This window comes from Talpa occidentalis, unplaced genomic scaffold (genome assembly GCF_014898055.3).
Source record: "Talpa occidentalis isolate TD23 unplaced genomic scaffold, MPIMG_talOcc4v2.1 talOcc4.18, whole genome shotgun sequence".
In the NCBI taxonomy this organism is placed as follows: domain Eukaryota; kingdom Metazoa; phylum Chordata; class Mammalia; order Eulipotyphla; family Talpidae; genus Talpa; species Talpa occidentalis.
In genome coordinates, this window is record NW_023601851.1 from 585644 (window position 1) to 609339 (window position 23696).

The 23696-nt window shown below is 39.4% G+C and overlaps 1 protein-coding gene across 3 annotated transcripts in view; it reads left to right on the top strand.

The window, feature by feature from the left end:
- The window catches only part of LOC119250666 (eukaryotic translation initiation factor 2 subunit 3, X-linked-like), a 61628-nt gene that overhangs the window by 29354 nt on the left and 8578 nt on the right, over window positions 1-23696 (top strand). For 2 of the 3 annotated variants that reach the window (XM_037518325.2, XM_037518326.2), the window contains 3 exons: window positions 2244-2413; window positions 4141-4313; window positions 12331-12745. In XM_037518325.2, coding sequence (XP_037374222.1) covers window positions 2244-2413; window positions 4141-4313; window positions 12331-12394 — 407 coding nt within the window. In that variant the 3' untranslated portion in view covers window positions 12395-12745. Of the gene's footprint in view, window positions 1-2243; window positions 2414-4140; window positions 4314-12330; window positions 12746-23696 lie in introns of those variants that run through there. The other variant, XM_054697641.1, reaches the window with a different exon arrangement.

Sequence of the window (23696 nt, forward strand, 5' to 3'; positions counted from 1 at the left end):
CTTTGGTAACTTTACTATAATGTGTCTTACTGTAGTTTCCCTTTCATTGTGGTCATTTAGTGTTCTTCCAGCTTCCCGTATGTCTATTTTCATTTCCATTTTCATGCTTAGGAAGTTCACTTCGGTGATCACATTGAATAGTCTCTCCGTTCCTTTGTCTCTCTCCTCACCTTTTGGGATTCTTGTGACTTACAGTTTCTTTCCTCCTGGTGTCAGATTTTTTTGTGAAGTGTTTCTTCATTCTTTTTTATTTGTGCTTCTATTTACTTTTCTTGTTTGGTTCTTTTTAATGTCTGTATCTTCGAGAGCACTGATTCAGTCCTCCATTTCTTCCATTCTGTTTTCATGGTTTTTCCCCAAATTCTTGAGTTTCTCTGCTCATCTCTGGATATCATCCAGTTTTTCACTTTTTCCTTCAGTGCCTTGATCATATTCTTAACCTCTTTCTGCACTTTCTCTTAACTCTGTTTTCATTATGGCCTTTTTGAATTCTTTCGTATATTGGGTGGAGATACTCTTCTGTGCCCATGGTAATTGGGTTTTGGAGGTTAATTTTCTTTCTTTGGTGTATTGTTCGTAGATGGGTTTGCTTGAACATTTATAGTTTTCTTTATTTCCTTTGTTTGCCTTCTGCTTTGTTTTGTTCAGTGTCCCTGTGCCTGTGGTGCTGGTAGGCATGACTTATGATTTCTCTTGCTCAGGCATGGATGTATCTGTCTACTGTCTGAGCTGCCATAGCTGGATACATGTCTGGATACTTTTCTGTTATAGTAGGTGTTGTTCTGAGCTGTGCTTTTAACCAGGAGTCCTTGTTTTTCCAGCCTCCACCACATTGGATGGGAACGGATGTCTCAGTCCGTGGTAGTTGAGTCTCTCATGCAGAGTATTGCTCCTCCGGACACATGCTGAGGCCAAGTGCACTGGGAGGTGCCTGCAGTCTGGGTGGGATGTATTTCTCTATTGAACTACTAGGTCCCTCTAGGTCCACAAAAAGGGGCTCACTACCAGTGTTGTTTGTCTGTGGGGAGGCCCTGCTTTTCATTGTCCAGGCCCTTCAGATATCTCAAGCTTTTCCTCTCTTACTTCTAGATGTAGTTGGCTGGCTTTGTGGGTAAGGGAGCGGGGATGGATTCCAATGATTTTCTCTTTTCCCTTCTCATCTTTCCAAATTTCCTTGGCAGTCTGAGGGAATCACAGGTGCTGCCTAGATTGTCTATCTCATGTCCGGGTCCTGCCAGGACCTTGCTGTTATTTCTCTCAGATGTTTTTATGGGAAAATTTGATCCCACTGTCCCTTCACTACCATGTTGATGATTTTACCTGAAAGTATTTCTTCTATCTTAATTGTTTGAAAGACTTTGAGCAGGGATAAATATCAATTTATCTTTGAACATTTGCTGAAACTCACGCTCACTTATGAAACTTTCTGATACTGGGCTTTTGTTTTTTGGAAGAGATTTTATTACTGTTTGAATTTCATTGATTGTAATTGGTTTGGTCATGTTTTCTATTTCTTATTCGCCCTTGATTATTGTATTAATCTAAGAATTTATTCATCTCATAAAGTTGTTGAACTTGTTTATATGTAAATATTTATAGTAATCTCTAAGTATCTTCTGGATTTCTCCTTTGTTGTAATTTCTCCTCTTTCTCTTATGATCATATTTATGTGTTTTCTACCCCTTTTTTTTGGTATGTCTAACTGGAAGTTTGTCTATCCTATTTATATTTTCAAAGAACAAGCTTTGGTTTCATTAATCTTTTGGACTTTCAATTTCTGTTTCATTTCTTCTTTGAGACCATTTATTTTAAAAGATTTTACTTATTTTTGCATGGAATAACTGGAATGCAGGCCATAGATGAGGGGTAAGGGATAGTGACAGAATTCACCAGAATGGGGAGCAGAACAGGAAAATTTACTGAAATCCACTGCTAAGGGAAGCAGCAGTAAAGACAGAAGAGATCTGCTGCGCATTATGTGGGCTAGCTCCCTTGCTAGGGATTGAACTCAGGCCGCCGAAGTGGTAGCACTGAGTCTTAACCCTTAGGCCACCAACGAAGCCCTTCATTTATTTCTTAAAGCATTTATCTTATATGGGATTTGTATTGAATTTTGATCATGTAGCTACTTATGGTATGAGAAAAATATCTTTTTGAGACTTAAAGATACATATGGTATACTGCTTTGACTTAGTTTATCCTGAAAGGCATAAAGTTAGAATGTAAATTTGATTTTTTATTAGGAGTTGGAACAAAAATTGACCCCACTTTATGCCGGGCTGACCGAATGGTGGGGCAGGTGCTTGGTGCAGTTGGTGCTTTACCTGAGATTTTCACAGAGTTGGAAATTTCCTATTTCTTACTTAGACGACTTCTTGGTATACGCACGGAAGGAGATAAGAAGGCAGCAAAGGTAAATGCTGCTTTTAACTCAAGAAAACAAAGCTATGTATTTTAACGAGTTTTGATTCTTTTATAGTTAATGTGGAATTACAGAGAAGAAAGCATAATTAAATTGAAATTCCCAATACGACAATCAATCATAAACTGCCAATTTAAAAAAAAAGATGGAAAAATGTGTTACACACTGTATTATTGCTAGTATACCCATGTATTTTATTTTTTTAAAGGTTTATGGTTTATTTATTTATACATACAAGGGCTGGATTACAAACTAAAGGTGCAGGGTTGAGAGGATTCACCAGAGACAGAGTGGGGAACAGAACTGGCAGGCTGACTGAAATACACTGTTGAAGGGAGCAGCAGGCGTGACAGAAGAGGTCTGCTGCAACAGTTGGGTACCTCCCTGGCCAGAGGACATGAAACTCATGCTTTGCTGTAGGGGTTGCAGATAGCTTCATAATGCAGCGACTTTACCCCTTGCACCACCAGGGAGGCCCCTACACATGACTTCTTTAAAAAGGCTTACAATTGGTTAGCAAATGCAAGTAGTAAAAACTTAGGCTTTTTCAAAAAGAGTGTATTTTAATATCTTTTTTTAGATCAGTTGAGTTATAATTATTAAAATTTTTTTGCAAACTTGTCTCAGCAAGTTGTTCCTTATTTAAAAACAATATTGTAAATGCATTTTTTAAAGAAAAATGAGGTATTTACATTTTACATATGACATTAAAGTATTTGAATATAAATAAATGTAGAGAAACAATTTGCAAAAACAGCAGTGTATTTTATATTACACTGCTATAAACAGTGGAATTTTAATTGGACGTTTTAAAGTCTTTCCCCTGCACCATTATTTCTGTTGAATTATTTTTTTCTGTTTTTACATATTAGTAATTGATATGGTTCTTAAAATTTTCCATTTTTGCTTTGATATAAGCTTACATTGCTGTTTGAATACTCAGAAATTTGTTTGTAAACTTATAAAGATCTTTTCATATTAGAAAAAATTAATGTTCACGAAAAAACATTGAAGAAAAATTCATTTGCTGGCACTGATTTGCTTTTAAACCTTATATTCATCCTTTGGGGGAGTGGTGAGTGATTTTCTTTAATTTTTATTTTTTGAAGTCTTACTTTTAAGGAAACAAAATCCTTAAAGTATTAATCTGAACTTGCGCATTAGAGTCTAAGTGTAGACAATTGCTAGGGATTGAACTCAGTAAGTAGCATAGCAGTTAATAAGTATGAAGTAGGTGTTACCAGTTTATAGAGACCAGAAATACCTAGTTTTCATATGGAATGGAATTAGAGGTCCAGCACCGGTTAACTTGTTTTGTCCCTTTTAGGAAATTTTGTCATCCTTTTCTGAATTTTAAGATTTTCCTTGATTGTCTTATATTGCTTACTATATGTAGTTAATATTAATATACTTCATAACGTGTTTTAGAGTTGGACCTTGCATAAATTCACTGAGTACTAAATAGATCTTTCCTTTTTATCGTAACAGCATGGAGGGGTGAGTAAGTTCATGGGTGCATGGATGAACAGACAAGTTAGATAGATGAGATAGATAATTAGATTAATAGAATTGAATATCATTCAAAGAGCACTGTGTTGTCATTTGTGCAAAATTTCATTTTCATTTTACATATTCCAGCAGTATTTTGTAATTCTGACTTTATTTTGAAAAGCATTTTCTTAATTTAACTTTCTGCTTTTTCTTTATCTATTTCATAGGTGCAAAAGCTGTCTAAGAATGAAGTGCTTATGGTGAATATAGGATCCCTCTCAACAGGAGGAAGAGTTAGTGCAGTCAAGGCTGATTTGGGTAAAATAGTTCTCACTAATCCTGTGTGCACAGAAGTGGGAGAAAAAATTGCTCTTAGCCGAAGAGTTGAGAAGCATTGGCGGTAAGCTTGTCAGATTTACCATTATCTAATCAAGAAGAGGGGTATTATTTTCTTGTGCTGTATTTACTTCATCATTGACATACACACAATTTCCTTAAATTCACTAGTTCTTATGGATTTAAATCTCTCAGCCCTATATTGGGTTGACCCTTATTGTAATACTACATACATTCCCAACTGGTATAACAGTCTCTTCTGCAAACTTAAATACAATCTATGTAAACGCAGACAATTCAGGATCAATACTTAGTTGTTGTAGAGCATATATATATATATATATATATATATAGAATTTTTCTGAAGCGCTGAGTAGGTTGCACATTAGTCTTAATATTTAATATCTATTTCCTAACAATAAAGATTTTGTCTTTTAAAACTACATTAGGAGTTTTAATATTAATAAAATTATTAAACCGCACATTATATTTAAATTTTGTCACTTTTCACAGTATTGTCTTTTAGAACATTTTCCTTGCTTCTTACTCAGAATCACACTGTATCTTTCTTATTATCTTTAATGTGGAACCTTCCTAAACTTCCTTTTCTTAAATATGACTTGGTATTTTAAAAATACAATAGAGTTACTTTATAGATATTGCTCAATTTTAATTTATCTGGTGTTTTTCTCTTCTTAAATTGAAGTTATATATTGTGCACCACGATGTTGTATAGATAATGGTGTGTCTTTCAAGAATCACATTAAGTGGCTCACAGTAATAGGCTGTACCTAACTGGTGAGATTATTTTTGTCCATGTCATTAAGACACCTGATTTCTCTGTTGTAAAGTTTCACCTTCTGTGGTTACAATTAGTAAGAAATTAGTAGAAAGCCCCCAGATAATTCCTCGATATTCAGCACATCTGCTTCTCGACAAACTGCCTCCTTTGCCACTTGATTATTCTTGATGCATACTCTGGGTATAACAGAAAAGTATTTCTAATCCTGCCACTTCGTACATATATTATCTAATATTCCTCTTTAATGTTCACTTACTTATTTAGATACTGTAGTGTGGACTCAAAGAGGTCTGCTTTACTCAGTGATTTGTTTTTATTTTGATGCTTATGCTCTATGCTGACAAATAGGATTCTCTTCAAGTTTTTTTTCTGTATTCTTTTAAAATGTCCCCGTTGTTTTTTTAAGCACTTCTTTAATTTCTATTGCAGAAAGTACACGATCATCTTGTATACCATCTGCCCCATTCCTGAATTCAGCCATTAATATCTCCATGATTCGAAACCAAAATCTGGATATTCTCATTGCTCCCCAGTTAGTAGAACTAGGAAACACATACTCACATACATTCTTGACTACTAGCAGTCCTTTTTGCCCTCTCCCAATTTAGTTACTAAGTGTCTGTTTTCCATTCTGTTTGACTGGGTTTTTTTTTGCTGCTGTTATAATGAGGAAATGTTGATTTACATCATAGTACATGTCTTAGAGGTATAGGGGTTTATACCCCTACAATTGCATGTATTTCTCCACACCCACAACCCAAGCCTCAGCAATACTGACTAGACCCCTTTCCCCTTTGCTCCCACCCTACCACACCACCCCTGGCAGCCTCAGTCATAGCCTACTATGTTCTTTCCTCTCCTGTCCTTCCCTCCTGGATACTTCAGATCTATGATCAGCTTTTCAGGTTTGCCTTTGTGTGATTTTGTTCAGGTTTTTTGTTTTTTTTTTTTGAAGATTTATTTATTCATACATACAAGAATCAGTTGTGCGGGTGGGTGAGAAGATTCACCAGAGACAGAGTGGGGAACATAACAGGCAGACTGACTGAAATGCACTGCTGAGGGGAGAAGCAGGGAGACAGGAGAGGTCTGCTATACCATGTGGGTAGCTCCCTGGCCTGCACCACCAGGGAGGCCCTGTTCAGATTCTTTATAGTCCACATATAAGTAACACTGCATGGTATTTAATTTTTCCCCTTTCAGGTTGTTTCACTTAATATCATCCCTTCCAACTCCATCCATATGCCACAAATGATATGAGTTTATCCTTTTTTTTTTTTTTTCACTTTAAGTAATACATCTCTTTTTTAAAAAAAAAAAAAAGATTATTTAAGCAAACAAGAACTGCTGTACAGGCCAGAGGTGTGGGGACTGAGAGGATTCACCAAAGACAGAGTGGGGAGCAGAACAGGCAGACTAACTGAAATATACTGCTGAGGGGAACAGCAGGCAAGTCAGGAGAGGTCTGCTGTGCCATGTGGGTAGATCCCTGGCTGGCCAAGGGATTGAACTCATGCTGCAGAGGCTGCTGATAGCAGCTATATGCTTAACAGTGATATATACTTAACCCCTTGTACCACCAGGAAGGCCCAGATTTATTTTATTTACTAATGCATACAAGAGCTGGGGTGTAGGTCAGAGGTGTGGAGGTGAGAGGATTCACCAGAGACAGAGTGGGGAATAGAAAAGGTGGATTCACTGAAATCCACCGCTGAGGGGCACAGCAGGCAAGACAGGAGAGATCTGCTGTGCCATATGGGTCAGCTCCCTGCCTGAGGCTCTAATTCATGCTGCAGTGGCTGCCGATACATGGATGATGCTGAGACCATTACCAGGGAGGTATTACATTTTTATTTTAAATTAGTCTTTATCAGTTAATTAAAAAATAAATAATTAAAAATTATTTTCTAATAAAATGATAGAATTATTTTCTTATGTTTTTGTAGTCCTCATAGTTCCACCACCATGTCACACATGAACCATCTCCATTTTCCTTTGTGTTCATGTAACCCGTTTTGTCGCCCTCCTGTCCCCACCTTTGCTGTATGTCTCTGTTCTGTAGTCAGCTTGCTACTTTTGACCTTTTCTTGACCTTTTGTTTAGTTTCTCTGTACTCCGCATATAAGTGAGACCATCTGGTATTCATCCTTCTGACTTACTTCAGCTAGCATCATCCCTTCCTTCTCCATCCATGTTGCCACAAATGACATGAGTTTGTCTTTTTTGATCACTGAATAATATTCCATTGTGTAGTTATACCACGTCTTGTTTACCCATTCATTTATTTGGGGGCATTGGGGTTGTAAATAGTGCTGCAGAAAACATAGGGGGGCAGATTTCCTTTAAAAAAATTATTTATGCATATAGGACCTGGGATATGAGCCAGAGGAGCGGTGGGGTGAGGGGATTCACCAGTAAGATTGGGGAGCAGAACAGGCAGATCTCCTGAAATACACTGCTGAGGGGAACGTTGGGTGAGACAGGTGAGGTCTGCTGCGCCACGTGGGTCCAGCTCCTTGGCCACCTAGGATGGAACTCATGCTACAGTAGCTGGTGATAATTTGACAGGGCTGTCTTTAACCCCTTACACCATCAGGGAAGCCTACTTTTCCTTTTTTTTTTTCCTAAAGATTTATTTATGCATACAAAAACTGGGGTACAGTGCCTTCCCTGGTGGCACAGCGATTGAGCGCTGCTGGGCTGCAAAACTGCCCGCAGCTTCTGCAACGCCAGTTCGATCCCCAGCCACCGGCAAGGGTCCCACATGGCGCAACAGACCTCTCCTGCCGCGCCCGCTGCTCCCTTCAGCAATGTACTTCATCGGTCTGCCTGTTCTGTTCCCCCCCGGCTCTGGTGAATTCTCTCACCCTCCCGCGCTTCTGACTGTACCTAGTGCTTGTATAAATAAATAAATAAATCTTTAAAAAAAAGAACTGGGGTACAGGCCAGAGGTGTGGGAGGTGAGAGGATTTATCAGAGACAGAATGAGGAGCAGAACAGGCAAATCGACTGAAACACACTGATGAGGAGAGCAGTGGGCCAGTCAGAAGAGGTCTGCTGCGTCATGTGGGTCAGCTTCCTGGTTAGGGATCGAACTTGTACTGTAATGGCTGCAGATAGCTTCATAGGTGGCGTCTCAACCCCTTGTGCCACCAGGGAGGCTCCAACCTGCTTTCCTTTCAAATTGGAGTTTTTGTGTCCTTTGGGTAGATTTCTGTGAATGAAATTTCCAGGTTCATAAGGTAGATCCATTCTTAGTATTCTGAGGAACCTCTGTACACCTTTCCATAATGACTGGACCAGTTTACCATTCCCACCAGAAGAGTAAGAACATTCCTTGATCTCCTGCATTTGTTAATTCTGTTTTTTTAATGTGGGCCATCCTTACTGGAGGGACCTGGTATCTCATTGTGGTTTTAAATTATATTTCCCTGATAACCAGTGTTGTTGATCATATTTTCATACGCCTGTTGGCCACTTGCATTTCTTTTTCAGAGAAGTTTATTTTTAGTCCTTTTGCCCATTTTTTTGGGCAAATATTTTCTCCTATTCAGTAGGATTTCTGTCTTTTGACTATTGTCTCTTTTGCTGTACGTGAGCAACTTTTTAGTTCCATGTAGTCCCAGCTGTTTAACTTCTCCTTTGTTTTCCCTGCTTCTGAAGTAGAATCCTCAAAGGTGTTTCTGAGGTTTGTGTCATGCAGTGTTTTGCCTTTGTTTTCTGGTATCAGACAGAGTGGAATGCAGATCAGGCAGACTGAAATACACTGCTGAGGGGAGCAGAGGGCGAGTCAGGAGAAGACTGCTGCACTATGTGGGTAGCTCCCTGGCTGTGGATCGAACTGGTGCTGCAGTGGCTGTGGGTAACTTCACAGTGCTCTGTCTTTATCCCTTGCACCACCAAGGAGCCCCAGTCTATGTTTATTTTAGAACTAAAGAATGTTTCATGGAGGCAACTGAGAGTTTATCTTTTTTGATCACTAAGCCGTAGTCCATTGTGTTATAGACCACATCTTCTTGTTCCAGTCATCTGTTCTGTAACATTCAAGTTATTTCCATATTCTGGCTATTGTTAGTAGGGTTGCTACAGTCATAAGAGTTCAGGTTTCCTTTCAAGTTAATGTTTTGTGCTCTTTGGGTAGATTCTTCGGATTGACTACTTGGGTCAATAGCAGTTCACTTTTCAGTGTTTTAAGGAACCTCCTCACAGATTTCTGTAGGGTTTGAGCTAATCACATTCCCATCAATTTCATTGTTACAACCCCTACCATTATCATTATCACACAAGTTGGTAAGTTATGAAAGACCTGACTTGTTTTCCTTCTTCAGTACTTTAATCCACCTGACTTAGGTTTTCCTTCTTCAGTACTTTAATCCATGGTCAATTTCTTCTTACCAAAATATTTTGCCCTGCTTTCCTCATTAATCTGTACTAGTTTCTAGTAAATTCACATTAACCTGATATTAAAGGATTTTATGCTAGTCTGCTTCAATCATTTCAGCATTTTCTCCTTCCATGTAAACCCTCTAACCTGTGGTCTTTTCTGTCCTCACTGTGCCTACAATAATTCAACTCATCCTGTGCTTTCTCTTCTTTTGTCACTACCTGTGTCTTTATTGCATGTCTCTTTAGTCACTCATATTGATTTGGTTTATAGTCACTTGATTTTTCTATCTCTTGTAAATAAACATGGTTTCTACTGTTTAAAAACTCCAAAAGACTTTGTAAGACATTCACCGTAATAGATTGACATTTTATTTTGAAACAGATTTTGAAAACAAAACCATTAACTTTTATCCTCTTACTTATTACAAAAGAATTCTAACTACATGAAATTTCAGGGCACATGATAATTTTTAAATACATTACTTAGAAGAACTAATTGAACAGCTGAATCATCCCCTTATATTCCTTTTTAAAATTTTGTGAAAATGAAAGCTAAAGTTAGCTATGTTAACCATTTTGGTGTAATATTCATTTGTATGTAGTACACTCACATTTTTTGCAAACGTCACTACCCATTTATATTGGGAAACTTTATCTTATAAAACTGAATCTCTGTACCTAATTAAAAATGACTCTAATCTCACCTTCATAGAGTTTTAACAACAACCGTTCTGTTTGCTGCTGTTGACATAGACAATAACTGTCCCCTTGTTAGTAGTTTTTTAATATGATACATCCCCGAGGTTCATCCATGTTTTAACATGTATCAGAATTTCCATCAGTGTTACTTTCTGCTGTATGGAAAAAAAATCATTTTCTTCATTTCTGTGAATGGTTGTTGCTTCAGACATGATCTTGGTTAATGGATTTTTTTTTTTATTCCAACACTATGAAAATATACTGTTCTTGGACTGCTCAGGTTTTGTTGAGAAAGCCACTGATAATCTTGTGGAAACTCCTTACACACTGATGCTGTGTTTTCTTTTGCAGTTTCATAAAAGTCTCTCTGTCTTTGACTTTATTTATTTATTTATTTTTTTAAATAGAGGCATGTTTTATTTATTTATTTGTTTGTTTGTTCATTTTGTTTATACATGCACTGGGTACAGTCAGAAGCGCCAAAGTGGGGAGCAGAGCAGGCAGAAGGACTGAAGTACACTGCTGAGGGGAGAGCGGGCGGCAGGAGAGGTCTGCACGCCATGTGGGACCCTCCTCCGGTGGCCGGGGAGCAGCCGGGTTTCAAACCGCGCCGCAGAGGCTGTGTTCACACCCCAGCACTCAACCGCTGTGCCACTGGGGAGGCCCCTGTCTTTGACTTTACATAGATTTTTCTTAAAGACAGCGTTAAGAACTTCTTGAATTTATCTAATTCTTTTATTAGTTTTTGGGGAAATTTCCCATCATTATTTCTTCATGTATTGCCCCTCAATTGATGATCAGTTTTCGTCAGTCTTCTCTCATTTGCTCTTCAAACATAGTAATTTCAGTGTTTCTGTTGCACTGTGCTGTTTTGCCTACCTAAGTAAATGTTTCAGTTGTCCTTGTATAGCTCTGGATTTTTAGTTTTTCATAAAATGAATCATTTTCATTTGTCTGTTTTGGTCTTTTGTGTCTTCTCCATTAGCTCTTTGAACATATTTAAGGCATTTGTTTTTAAGATATTGAGAATAAAAATACATGGCTTGTGCTTCTTTAAGATTATTCCTAAAAATCAATCTTTTCCCATCTTTGTGAATTTACATCAGACAAGGTAAGACCTTTATTAATTTGGTATGCAGCCTTGTCATTCATAAGCCTTTTCTGGATCTCTCTCTTCTTTTTCCTAGTTCTTCCTATATACACGCTGCTTGAAATGTCTTAAAATATTTCTTTGTTTCTCACTGTTTTTGCTTCTTGGAGACTTCTTTATTCATTTCATCTGCTCATAATCTCTTGGACATAGGCACTCACAGTCTACATTCTTTCTGAAACTTTTGTGCACCATACTTCCACAGTAATGCTTTCAGCATTCTAACTTGGTAGCAGCTTGGGTGTTTTCTCCATATATGAGGTTAAACAAAAACTAGTCCCTGAGAATCCTTCTTGAAAATAAGTTCAGTCTTTCCCTCTCTTCCCTGTGGAGGAACAGGATATGATTGACATTCTCTCAGCCACAAAATTTCTTTGGGTTTTGAGTATAACTTTTTCTTGTTTGGTTGCTGTAGACCAACAAAAATACTTTGGTCAAGATACTTACTTGGTGTTTACAAACAAAACCCAGAAACTTCAAGTCTGCCATTTGCTAAATCTACTTTTAACCCCTTCTTGCTGTGTTTTGCTTTAGAAGTTAAAAATGAAGTCACAATGTAGTCTGGTCATTGACTGCAGGGGAATTTGAAAGAACAAAAAGCCTTGGCCGTTACTGCCCGTGATCATCTTTTAGACTATATTTTAAATCTCCCCATTAAAAACATTGTGGTATTGTCAGATGTTGTAAAAGATATTTTTTTGAGGAAAAATAAGAATGTTTTATTTAGAATGCTGTGTTGTGTCTGTTGACTGGTTCTTCAGGGGAATTGGAAGTATTTTTATTTTATGATTCTGAATGAATAGGTATAATTTTTTTAGAGAAAGGTGACTATGGCAATAACTTCTTTGTTTTTCTTATATCCATGCTATTGAAGACACATGATAAAGACTAGGAATATCTACAAGATAATATATATTTATCATTATAAAAGAACATATCATGGAATATTTTAATATAGAATACAGAGATAGAAAAACGTTTGTCAAGATTTATTATAATGCTAATGAAATAGACTTAAATTCATATTTTATTTTCATTTTGCAGTTTAATTGGTTGGGGTCAGATCAGAAGAGGCGTGACCATCAAGCCAACAGTAGATGATGACTGAAAAATCTCAGTTAAACAGTACATTTGGAAGAAGTTGAAAGTTCATTTAACCTCAGGGTATAATTTCAAAGTAGTACTGGAAAATATATTTCACAACTTATTGCCTTGTAGAAATTGTAGGATTATTCTTATTTTTATGTATGTGACAAAAATTTAACATCTATGAATAAAATAAACAATAGTTTACACACATGTCCAAATTAATATATTGATAGATTTTATTCACAGTTCAGCAAAAATTGATTAGTCCTAAACAGTTTCAAATTTATACATCAATTCAGATTTGAAATGAAACTGGTTGTTATAGCTAGCATTTGTTGTAGCCCACATACTATATTTTACCTTTTTTGGAATAAAGAGTTTCTTCTTATTTTTTTCAAGATTCATTTTTGAGTATTTCTAAGCCAAAGGTCCATTGCACCCGTAAGAATATATAAAGATAACAAGACTCCTTCTTCCCTTTACTCCCTGTTTTATGTTTATGCTTTAAAATTTAGAATGAAAGTGAATAGACTCAAACTATTCTTTCTTTTTTAATATTTATTTATTATTTATGCATACAAGAGCTGGGGTACATGCCAGAGATGTGGGGGGAGAGAGGATTCACCAGAGACAGAGAGGGAAACAGAACAGTCTGGCTGGATGAAATAACAGTGCTGAGGGGAGCAGAGGGTGAGACAGGAGAGGTCTGCCTTGCCATGTGGGTTGCTCCCCGGCTGGCCTGGGATTGAACTTGTGCTGTAGAAGCTGTGGATTGCTTAATAGTGTGGTGGTTTAAACCCTCTTGCCACCAGGGAGGCCCAGGCTCAAACTATTCTTAAGTGAATGAGTAAACATTTATATAAACCAGTCTTTCCTTTTACTCTTCCCAGTCCATTGGAGCCATCTCTCCCTTCTTCTCTCCCTTTCATGCCTATACTTACTTCTTATTGGTTAATCTCAAAACCTAATGGTCTTGCACTTTTGGGAAATACTGTTTTACCAATTAATTGTAAATAACAAATATCCTTCCAGCTCTTACTTTATGTTTACTTTAAATGTACATTTGATTAGGTTGCAATAATTGTAATGCTAATAGTTTATATTACCAAGTATCAGGTATTTTTGCTAAAATTGAAATGTGGGTGGATGAGCTTGTATAAGACAAGGTGTAAATATTATACACAATTTGACAAAGAAGTAATTATATTTAATTTTTTCTTAATCTACATATAGGTCTGTGTAATGCATGCTTAAAAACTGATAATCTGGTGATGGTATAGGCTGAAAGACTCAAATATTTTGCAGCTGATTATATAAAAAGAGAATACTAACATTTAGGCTGATGGGGGCACATGGGCCATAAATTTATTAGTTGTAAGAGCAAAAATTAATAAAAATAAATTTTGTCCCCCTTAACTACTAAAAGATGCAGCTAATATATATGATTTTGTTTTTGTTTTATTTTTTAAAGATTTATTTATTTATACAAGAGCTGGGGTATAGGCCAGAGACGTGGGAGGGTGAGAGGATTCACCAGAGACACAGCAGGGAGCAGTATAGGCAGATGGATCAAGAACACTGCTGAGGGGAGCAGTGGGCGAGACAGGAGAGGTCTGTCGCACATGTGGGTATCTCCCTGGCTGGCTGGCAGTTGAACCCATTCTGCAGAGGCTGTGGACAGCTTCACAGTGCTGTGCGCACCTGCTGAGTCACCAGGGAGGCCCAATTGTATATGATTTTGGTATCACAGAGCCACTGGAATCTTTTATAAATTTGCTATGAAGAGTGCCTAATTTAATCTGTGCCTAAGAAATAAAGTATTTATTGAGTTATTTTCTCATTGACACTGCTTTTAAAAAAGTTATATGCATGTAATTTGCTCAAAATCTCTATGGTTTAACCCTGGAAACCTCTTTTATAGTTACAGGAACTGAGATACAAAGAAGATATTGGAATATAAACCTAAGTAATCTGCCTCCAGAATTTATACCTTTAACTTTATACTGCCTTTCATTCTTTTTTTCCCCTGCTTATTTTAGTACTTGTATTCTTACTGTTTTTCCCTACTCACTATAATTCTTTGCTTTTTTTATTTGTTACTGTTGAGATCTCCCTCGATGAGATAAGACATGTCAGTTTCCTGTGTGCTTATGTTAGTTTTTGTTAATAGAGGTAAACAGAAGTTATACAAGCTGAGCCTGTACTTTTAATAAAATAATTATTTGATAGTTTTGAACAATCCATTTGTATAGGTATAGCATAATTTTGATTAATACTTATCTTGTATATATCAAAATTGCCAGTTAATTTCACCTGTGATTTTAATCAAGGTTGTAACATTTGGAGGTTGAATTTTTTCTTTGCACATAAAGTCAGAAAACATGTACCTCTGCGTAAGCACAGAATACAGTAAACAAAGAAAAATTTGGTCTCTAGCTATAACTATGCTGTGGTATTATTTCTTTATCAACAGATCACAAATATACTATAGATCATAAGCAGAGGTTTGTTAGTGGTCCCTATTAAAATCATTGGGAGAAGAGCTTGTTTACAACTTTTTCTAAAAACCATTCTACTGTGAAAAACTTAACAGAATTGAAATATGGGGAGTGAATGAGCCTTGCTCATTCTGTAAATTAGATGTCTGTGACCTAAATATTGGATAATTAAAAGAATTGGAGGAAAGCTGTGATTTCAAAGTAGAAGCAGAGAGAGACCCTTTTCTGTCATTTATCCCTTAATACTTCTTCACTAAAATTATCAGTGGTGAAAATGATTCTTTAGATGATGTTTTCTTCTGTATGTGTCATTGGTATGTATATGTCATTCTGAATGTCTTTTTCTGACAAATGCCCCCAATGCATAGGACTCATGTGAATAAAGAGCAGAAAGTTAAAGCAAAAGTTTAATTAGATTGAAAATTTTGAGGAATAAAAGGTTGTTACTATTGGTAGTGGCATCGTGCTGAGTCTAAACATGAAGATAATCAAATTTCACAAAAGTGGAGGCTCTTTCATTTTGACTCTAGTTGTAGAAATCTAAAGTGCTATAGATAGTGCATCTAGGAGTGGAAGGAGTGGTAGTGAGATGTTAACATTCTGCCCTTTGTCTCTACATTGAAGAGTGGTAGCTTAAAAAAATCTTGTTCAGGGCCTCCCTGGTGGCACAAGGTGTTGGTTAAGTCTCAGCTCTATCAAGCCTATCCACTGCAGCATGAGTTAGATTGCCCTGGAGAGGTGACCCACATGGTGACCCACCTCTCCTGTCTCGCTCACTGCTCCCCTCAACAGTGTATTTCACTAGATCTACCCACTCTGCTCCCAGCTCTGTCTCTGGGGAATCCTCTCTCACCTCCAGCCTATGCCTCCATTCTTGTATGCATAAATAAATTAAAAATAAATCTTATTTTTAAAAATGCTTGGGGTCCTCCCTGGTGGCGCACAGAACTGTGAGGTTAAGAGACAGCACTATGAGGCTATCTCCAGCCACTGCAGCACAAGTTCGATCCCTAAACAGCGAGCTACCCACATGGTGCAGCAGACCTCTCCTATCTCACCCTATTTCCCTCACTAGTGTATTTCAATAGATCCACCTGTTCTGCTCCCCATTCTCTGGTGAATCCTTTCACTTCCCGCACCTCTGGCCTGTACCCCAGCCCTTGTATGCATAAATAAATTAATCTTTAAAAAAAATGTTCACTAAAAGATGGTTATTTATTGGTTATTCATCTCTGTGTATGGCAAAACTGTGGATAACTACCATGGTATTTATTCTTTTTCACAAATGGGTCAGATTGCCTAGATGATTTGAAACTTCTTTATGCATATGCTCTAATTCATGCTTTAATTTATTGAAGGGGTAGTCTCAGAAATAATTTCTTGAAAAATGTGCTTTTGTAGAGACAAACCAATTATATGTGTAGAATAAGAAGTATGATAATCAGAAAGGGAATAGAAGTAATAGTTGTAGGGCCTCCCCAGTGGTGCAGCGGGTTGAGCACTGTGCTGCAAAGCTGTCCGCAGCCTCTGCAGCATGGGTTGGATCCCAGCTGGCCAGGGAGCAACCCATGTGGCGCAGCAGACCTCTCCTGTCACGCCAGTTGCTCCCCTCAGCAGTGTACTTCGGTCCATCTGCCTATTCTGCTCCCTTCTCTGTCTATGGTGAATTCTCTCACCCTCCCGCGCCTCTGACTGTACCCCAGTTCTTGTATAGATAAATAAATGTTTGAAAAAAAAAAGTAGTAATAGTTGTAAATTAGTTGTTTAGATTAAACTTGGTTAAGTTTGCTTTTTCTGGGTTGCTGAGTTTTCATCTATTCAGGTTTTTTAAGTTAGTGTTTCTTAAATTATATCAATTCATTATTAAATTCTAGCAAAGCCTCATCACTTAATTTTGGTAGGGGACTTTTATTTTTTTTTTAAGATTTATGTATTTATGCATACAAGAGCGAGGAGCAGGCCAGAGATGCATAGGTGAGAGGATTCACCAGGGACAGAGTGAGGAGCAGATCAGGCAGATTGACTGAAATACATTGCCGAGGGGAGAAGTGGGCGAGTCTGGAGAGGTCTGCTGCGCCATATAGGTCACCTAGCCAAGGATTGAACTTGTGCTTCATTGGCTGTGGATGGCTTCTTCCATGCTATGTCTTAACCCCTTGCACCACCAGGGAGACCCATAGGGGACTAACTTAAATTTTTGCTACAAATGTTTTGTCAGCTTTTGTTTTGTTCTTGTTTTGAATAAGCAACAGAGATGAGTATTAAACTCTCCAAATAATAGTTGCATGTTTGACTGTACCTATTAAGCTTTTTATAATGGTTTTTGAAGTTCAATTCATACCTTTCTTAAAGATTTTTTTTTATTTATGCATACAAGAGCTGGGGTGTAGGTCAGAGGTGTATTTATGCATACAAGAGCTGGGGAGGGAGATTAAGAGGATTCACCAGTGAGAGAGTGGGGAATAGAACAGGTGGTATGCTGAAATCCACTGCTGAGGGGAGCAAGGGATGAGACAGGAGAGGTCTGCAGTGCCATGTGGGTTAGCTACCTGGCCAAGGATTGAAATCATGTTGCAGTGACTGGGGATAGCTTGATAGTGCTTAGGCTTGAACTGCCAGGGAGGTCCCTATTTTTTTTTTTTTTTTAATGTTACTGTGAAGGGACAAGGTCTATGTGGGTTTTTTGTTGTTGTTTTTTAAGGTTGGTTTATGCATACAAGACCTGGGGTACAGGCCAGAGGTATGGAGGGTATGGAGTGGATTCACCAGAGACAGATTGGGGAACAGACCAGTCTGAATGACTGAAATGCACTGCTGAGGGGAGCAGTGGACAAGACAGGAGAGGTCTGCTGTGCTCCCTGACTGGCCAGGATAGAACTTGTGAAGCAGAGGCTGCAGATAGTTTTTATAATGCTGTGGTTAACCCCTTGAGACACCAGGGAGGCCCCTAATACTCAAGCTTTTATGACAATTCTCACAATGGAGGAATGGAAAACAATACTAGAAGAGGGTCATTAGGTGGCTGAGGGACTTTTTTTTTTTTCCCAAAGATTTATTTTTTTAAATTTATGTATAGAAAAGGGGTATAGGCCAGAGGTGTAAGAGTTGAGAGTATTCACCTGATATAGTGGGAGCAAAATAGGCAGATCCACTGAAATACAAATTTCAAGGACCTGTTCATGGCATGCCACCTGAAATATTTTGGGTGAGACAGGAGAGGTCTGCTGGGCCATGTGGATCAGCTCCTTGGCCTGGAATCGAACTCAGGCTTCAGTGGCTGCGATTTCAACCCCTGCGCCCAAGAAAATTGCTCAGTAAGAATTTCAAAACCTAGAAACCTCAGACTATTGGATCTGCCACTCAAAACTGCCAGTACATAATCAAAATGACCCTGTATCATACCTGATTTTTCTTTTTTTTAAAGATTTATTTATTTATGTATATGAGATCCCAATATAGGCAAGACAGAGGTGTCGGGGTGGTGAGAGGATTCACCAGAGACAGAGTAGTGAACAGAACAGGTAGATTAACTGAAATACGCTGCTGAGAGGAGCAGCGGGCCAGACAGAAGTCTGCTATGCCATGTGGGTCAGCTCCCTGGCCAGGTTTCAAACTCATTCTTCAGTGTCTACAGATAGCGTCATAGTGCTGCGACCTAACCCCTTGCTTGTGCCACCAGGAAGGACCCCATCCCTGATTTTTCTAATGTCCCTATTTTATTGTTAATTATACTAGACTTCCCCACCAGCCTTGTCCTCTGAGTTTGAATTTACCTATATTCTCAAACTGCTGTCTTTTGTTTCTTTTCAGTTATCAAATTTCCCTCAAAGTATATCAATCTGTACCCAAGAGTTTCCAGCTCTACCAGACCAGTCAATGGGTTGGTTACTTCAAAGATGACTAGAAGGCCATAATTGCATAAAGAATTATTGTGGTTTTTGTAAAAGACATGGCTACCTCAGATCGACTTGCTAAGGAAAAAACAAACTACCATTTCCTAAAAATCTTCCTTGGTCTAGCCCCTTCATATGTCCCAAGGCAGTCACTACCTTTATTTTGCTCGTTATTTTGCTCATTACCTTTAGAGTTTGCTCATTAAATACGATTCCCTATAAACTAACACCCAATCTGTGGAAATTGTTGCAGATAGAATTCTGGTTTGACTTTATTTTTTGTTATTTCTTTATTTATTTATTTATTTATTTATTTATAATAGAGGCGTCTTTTATTTATTTATTTGTTTGTTTTTGTTTATACAAGCACTGGGTACAGTCAGAAGCGCGGGAGGGTGAGAGAATTCACCAGAGCCAGAGCGGGGAGCAGAGCAGGCAGAAGGACCGAAGGACACTGCTGAGGGGAGCAGCGGGCGGCAGGAGAGGTCTGCACGCCCTGTGGGACCCTCCTCCGGTGGCCGGGGAGCAGCAGCCGGGGATCGAACCGGCGCCGCAGAGGCTGCGGGCAGCTTCGCAACCCAGTGCTCAACCGCTGCGCCACCGGGGAGGCCCTGGTTTGACTTTATTCCCTTGACTTTTCTTCAACTTCTCTGGCATACTTTGCTCTTCATTACATTATCTAGACAGGTTTTATTCCTCCAATCCAAGCTAACACCCCCTAATTAGCACGAAGTATACAGAGTAGTTGTCATTCCTAATCCCTAAGGATTGAATAACATACAAAGGGGGCAGTGACTCCCCTTTATGGTATTTCCTGTTTTGTGAGAATTAAACAGTGGGGCAAAATATCCTTACACGGTTTTTGTTTCTTAAAAAGATTGATTTATGCATATAAGAGCTGGGGTACAGGCCAAAGGACTGTGGGGTGAGAAGATTCACCAGAGATAAAGAGTGGGGAACAGAAAAGGCATGCTAACCGAAGTACACTGCTGAGGGGAGCAGCAGGTGAGTCAGGAGAGGTATGTTGTGCTGTTTGGGTTGCTCCCTGGCCAGCTGGGGCCAGGGATCAAACTCGTGCTGTAGTGGCTTCTGACATCTTCATCAGTTGCTTCTTAACCCTTTGCACCACCAGGAAGGCACTCCTTACACATTTTTTAAATAAGGATTAATCAAATATGTGTGTGTTGACAAAATGTTTCATAATGTAGGTTCAGAAGAGCATTTGCTTTCTTCAAGTTTACCTCTCCCAGCTAGGAACAAAAATTGCTATAGGGAAAGAAACCAGGGTACCTGGCTTATTCCTGTGTTGTTGTTTTTTCTAAGATTTATTTATTTGTGCGTACAGAAACTGGGGTATAGGCCAGAGGTGCAGTGGGGGTGGGAGGCATGAGAGTATTCTCCACAGACAAAATAGGGAATAGAACAGGAGGACTGACTGAAACACACTACTGAAGGGAGCAGCTGGCCAGTCAGAAGAGGTCTGCTGCACCATGTAGGTAGCTTCCTGGCCTGGGATGGAATTTGTGCTGCAGTGGCTGTGGATAGCTTCATAGGTTGTATCTTAACCTCTCCCTTTGCACCACCAGGGAGGCCAATACTGGCTTATTCTTAAGCAGATGACATTCAAAAGTTAGTACTCTGTTTTGGTTTAATTCAAGTTTTCTGACTATAAAAGTCCAGCTTATATCTTTGATTAATGTTTGTTAGGGAGTATAATTTAAAGTCTGCCTTACTCATAATAGCAAGAAAGAATTTACTTGGGAGAACTAAATAGACTGGTGATTTTTATAAAGTAATTTTATAAAGTATTGCTGAAGACTACATAAAAGGAATTTGGAATTAGATACCAATTTCATACATGAAAAGTCTCAACAATTACCCTGTAAATCTATAAATTTACTACAATTTGATAACTATTAGAATATGTTGAGATCATTGAAAATTTTATTAAAGATTCATATAGGGGTCCTCCCCGATGGCGCAGCTATTGAGCACTGGGTTGCGAAGCTGCCCGCAGCCTCTGCAGTGCCGGTTCGATCCCCGGCTGCTCCGTGGCCACCGGGAGAGGGTCCCACATGGCGCGCAGACCTCTCCTGCCGCCCGCTGCTCCCCTCAGCAGTGTACTTCGGTCCTTCTGCCTGTTCTTCTCCCTGCTCTGGCTCTGGTGAATTCCCTCACCCTCCCGCGCTTCTGACTGTACCCAGTGCTTGTATAAATAAATAAAAAAAATAAATCTTAAAAAAAAAAAAAAAGATTCATATAGGGCCTCCCCTGATGGGGCAGCAGTTGAGCGCTGAGCTGTGAAAGTGCCCACAGCCTCTGCAGTGCCAGTTTGATCCCCGGCCCCAGGTGAGGGTCCCACATGGCACCAGACCTCTCCTGCCGCCCGCTGCTTCCCTCAGCAGAGTATTGCATCGGTCCACCTGTTCTGTTCCCCACTCTGGCTCTGTTGAATTCTGTCACCCTCCTGCGCTTCTGACTACCCAGTGCTTCTATAAATAAATAAATCTTTAAAACAAAAAATAAAGATTCATGTTATGGGGACTCTCTGGTGCCACAGGGCTTAAAGTCAGTGCTATCAAGCCAGAAACTGTGGCATGTGTTTGATGCCTGGCCAGAGAGCTACCAACATGGCCCAGCAGGTCTCTCCTGACTTGCCCGCTGCTCCCCTCTGCAGTGTATTTCAATCAGTTGGCCTGTTCTTTTCCTCACTCTGTCTCTGGTGAATCCTCTCACTCCCCCGCACCTCTGGCCTATACCCCAGCTTTTGTATGAATAAATAAAATTTTTTAAAAGATTGATTTATTTATACAACAACTGGGATACAGACCAGAGGTGCAGGAGGGTGAGAGAATTCACCAGCGACTGAGTGGGGAGCAGAACAGGCAGAGGGACTGAAACACACTGAAACACACTGCTGGTGAGGCAGGAGAGGTCTGCCTCACCGTGTGGGTTTCTCCCTGAGAAGGCCAGCTGGGAACTGAACCTGCGCTTCAGAAGCTGTGGATAGCTTCACAGTTCCAATGCTCAATCCACTGCACCACCCAAATTAATTTTTTTTTTTAAGATTTATTTATATATACAAGCACTGGGTACAGTCAGAAGCGTGGGAGGGTGACAGAATTCAACAGAGCCAGAGTAGGGAACAGAACAGGCAGACTGACGAAATACACTGCTGAGGGGAGCAGCAGGCACAACAGGAGAGCTCTGCGTGCCATGTGGGATGCTCGCCGGGGGCCGGGGATCAAACCGGCACTGCAGAGGCTGCAGGCAGCTTTGCAGTCCAGTGCTCAACTGCTGCGCCACCAGGGGAGGCCCCCAAATAAATCTTTAAAAAAAAAAAAAGAAAAGGAATGAGCCAGGCACCCCGGTTTCTTTCCTTATAGCAATTTTTGTTTCTAGCTGTGAGAGGTAAACTTGTAGAAAGCAAGTGCTCTTCTGAACCTACATTATGAAACATTTTGTCAACGCACACAAATCTGTTTATTCCTTTTTTTTTTTTTTTTGAAGATCTATTTATGTAAACTATAAGAACTGGGGTGTAAGCGAGAGGTGTGGGGGATGAGAGGATTCATCAGATTCAGAACAAGGAGCAGAACAGGCAGATCTACTGAGATACACTGCTGAAGGAAGCAGTGGGGAGACAGGAGAGATCTGTTGTGCCTTATGGACTGCTTCCTGACCGGCTGGAGATGAAACTCATGCTGCAGTGGCTGGCCATAGCTTGATAGTTATGTCTTTAACCCCTGCTCCACAAGGGAGGCCCTAAAATGTATTTATTTATGCATACAAGAACTGGGGTACAGGGCAGAGGTGGGGGGTGTGAGAGGATGCACCAGAGTCAGTGGGGAGCAGAACAGGGGGATTTACTGAAATATACTGCTGAGGAGAGCAGTCTACGAGTCAGAAAAGGTCTGCACCATTTGGGTCATCTCCCTGATCAGGTGCTGCAGTGGCTGCAGATAGCTTCATAGCCCTGCATTTTAACTACTTGTGCCACCAGGAAGAACCTTCTCCAGATTTTTAACCTCCTCCGTTGCTTTTTTCACATCCGGCATTTCTTATTTAAAGTTTCAATTTCAGTCATCATCCCCTCCTCCTCCTCCTCCTATCCTCTCTTGATTATGTTTTTCAGTGTTCTTTTCCTTTTCTGTGTTTCCTTGAATACCTCTTGATTTGTTTTTCTGAATTTTCTTAGTATTCTTCTAAACTTCAATTTTCTTAATTATGATACTTTTATAATCTTTGTCTGATAGCCTGAAAAGTTTTTCATGCCTGTGTTTTCTGTGGTTTATTGTACCCCCTTAGGACTTTCTTAACATTATGTATTTTTCTTTCTCCCTGTTATTTCCTTTTAGGTTTATTCTGCCTTAGATGGGGCTTCTGTTAAGCATGGGTATTTCTCTCCCACTATTCTGGCATTTATCAGGTGGTGGATGCCGTAGCTTTGGTATTCCTCAGAGCAGAGCCTGGTGTGGAACACGTGGGGTTCCCTACTGGGATAACCAGGTTGCTGCACATTTCCTGGTTGAGACACAGGGAACAGTCTATTGTGGTCCTGCTACCAGGTAGCACTAAAACTGGCCAAGGACATTGTCCAGATAGTTTATCAGTCACTATCCGTGTTCTTCACTGGTGCTCACAATTGCAATACTACTCAGGTTCAGAGAACAACAGCAGTGGTATTTATTTAACAGACCAGGGAAGAACAAAGAGTTACAGAGGCCAGAATGTTTCTTTACCTTACCAAAGCAGCATCAGTGTTTTCAAGTCCTAAATAAAAAACAGTGAAGATGGTGTCTTCCCACCACTGAGGACACAGCTCCTTTCCTGAACAATAGTCCACGTGCCCAAAATGGTGTCTTACTGCTTGGAGCACACAGCAGCCAGGTTCTAGGCCAGGTTCCAGCCCACGATGACAGCAGAAGAC